The 572-nt window shown below is 65.6% G+C and overlaps 1 protein-coding gene across 1 annotated transcript; it reads right to left on the reverse strand.

Moving 5' to 3' along the window:
• Positions 1–6: 6 nt before the first annotated feature.
• Positions 7–563, reverse strand: LOC116217681 (myelin protein P0-like; the record flags this gene model as incomplete). Its single annotated transcript, XM_031557603.1, has 3 exons — positions 7–72; positions 212–272; positions 370–563. Coding segments are annotated over 3 exons (321 nt in total), but the record flags the coding sequence as incomplete, so codon positions are not given.
• Positions 564–572: the final 9 nt, after the last annotated feature.

Genomic DNA, 572 nt, shown 5'->3' on the forward strand with positions numbered 1-572 from the left:
TCCTTTGGTTTTTTTCTCGGCGCTCGCTTTGGTGCTGCGGCTGTGGTCCAGCATGGCGTAAAGCACGGGAGCCTGCGGGGGACGGCAAAGCCCGTCGTCACCCCGTCGTCACCCCGTCGTCACCCCGTCGTCACCCCGTCGTCACCCCCCCCCACCGGAGCAGGAGGTGGGAACTGCGCCCCACGCGTCCCTTTGTCCCCTTTTGTCCCACCTGCCGGCTGCGTTTGGAAGCGTCTTTGGCCGATCTCTGCAGCTTCCCCTTCTCCATGGCACTACGGTGGGTGCGGGGATGGAAGCCGTCAGTTCCCATCCGCGACGCGGCCCCGTTTTGGGGTGGTTTTTACCCCCAAATTATCGGTGACGACTCACCTCAGCCGTCTCTGCAGCACCGCCTGCCTGCGCAGCCAGCAGAAACGCAGCAGGTAAACCAGGGCCACCAGCAGGGCCACCAACAGGAGGGCAACGCCGATGATGGAGCCCAGAACGATGCCGTAACGAGTGGGGACTGCGGGGACATCGGGGACATCGGGGACATCGGGGACATCCCGTGGGTGTGGGGCGGGGGGGGGGAC

This window comes from Meleagris gallopavo, unplaced genomic scaffold, assembly GCF_000146605.3.
Source record: "Meleagris gallopavo isolate NT-WF06-2002-E0010 breed Aviagen turkey brand Nicholas breeding stock unplaced genomic scaffold, Turkey_5.1 ChrUn_random_7180001874366, whole genome shotgun sequence".
Lineage (NCBI taxonomy): Eukaryota > Metazoa > Chordata > Aves > Galliformes > Phasianidae > Meleagris > Meleagris gallopavo.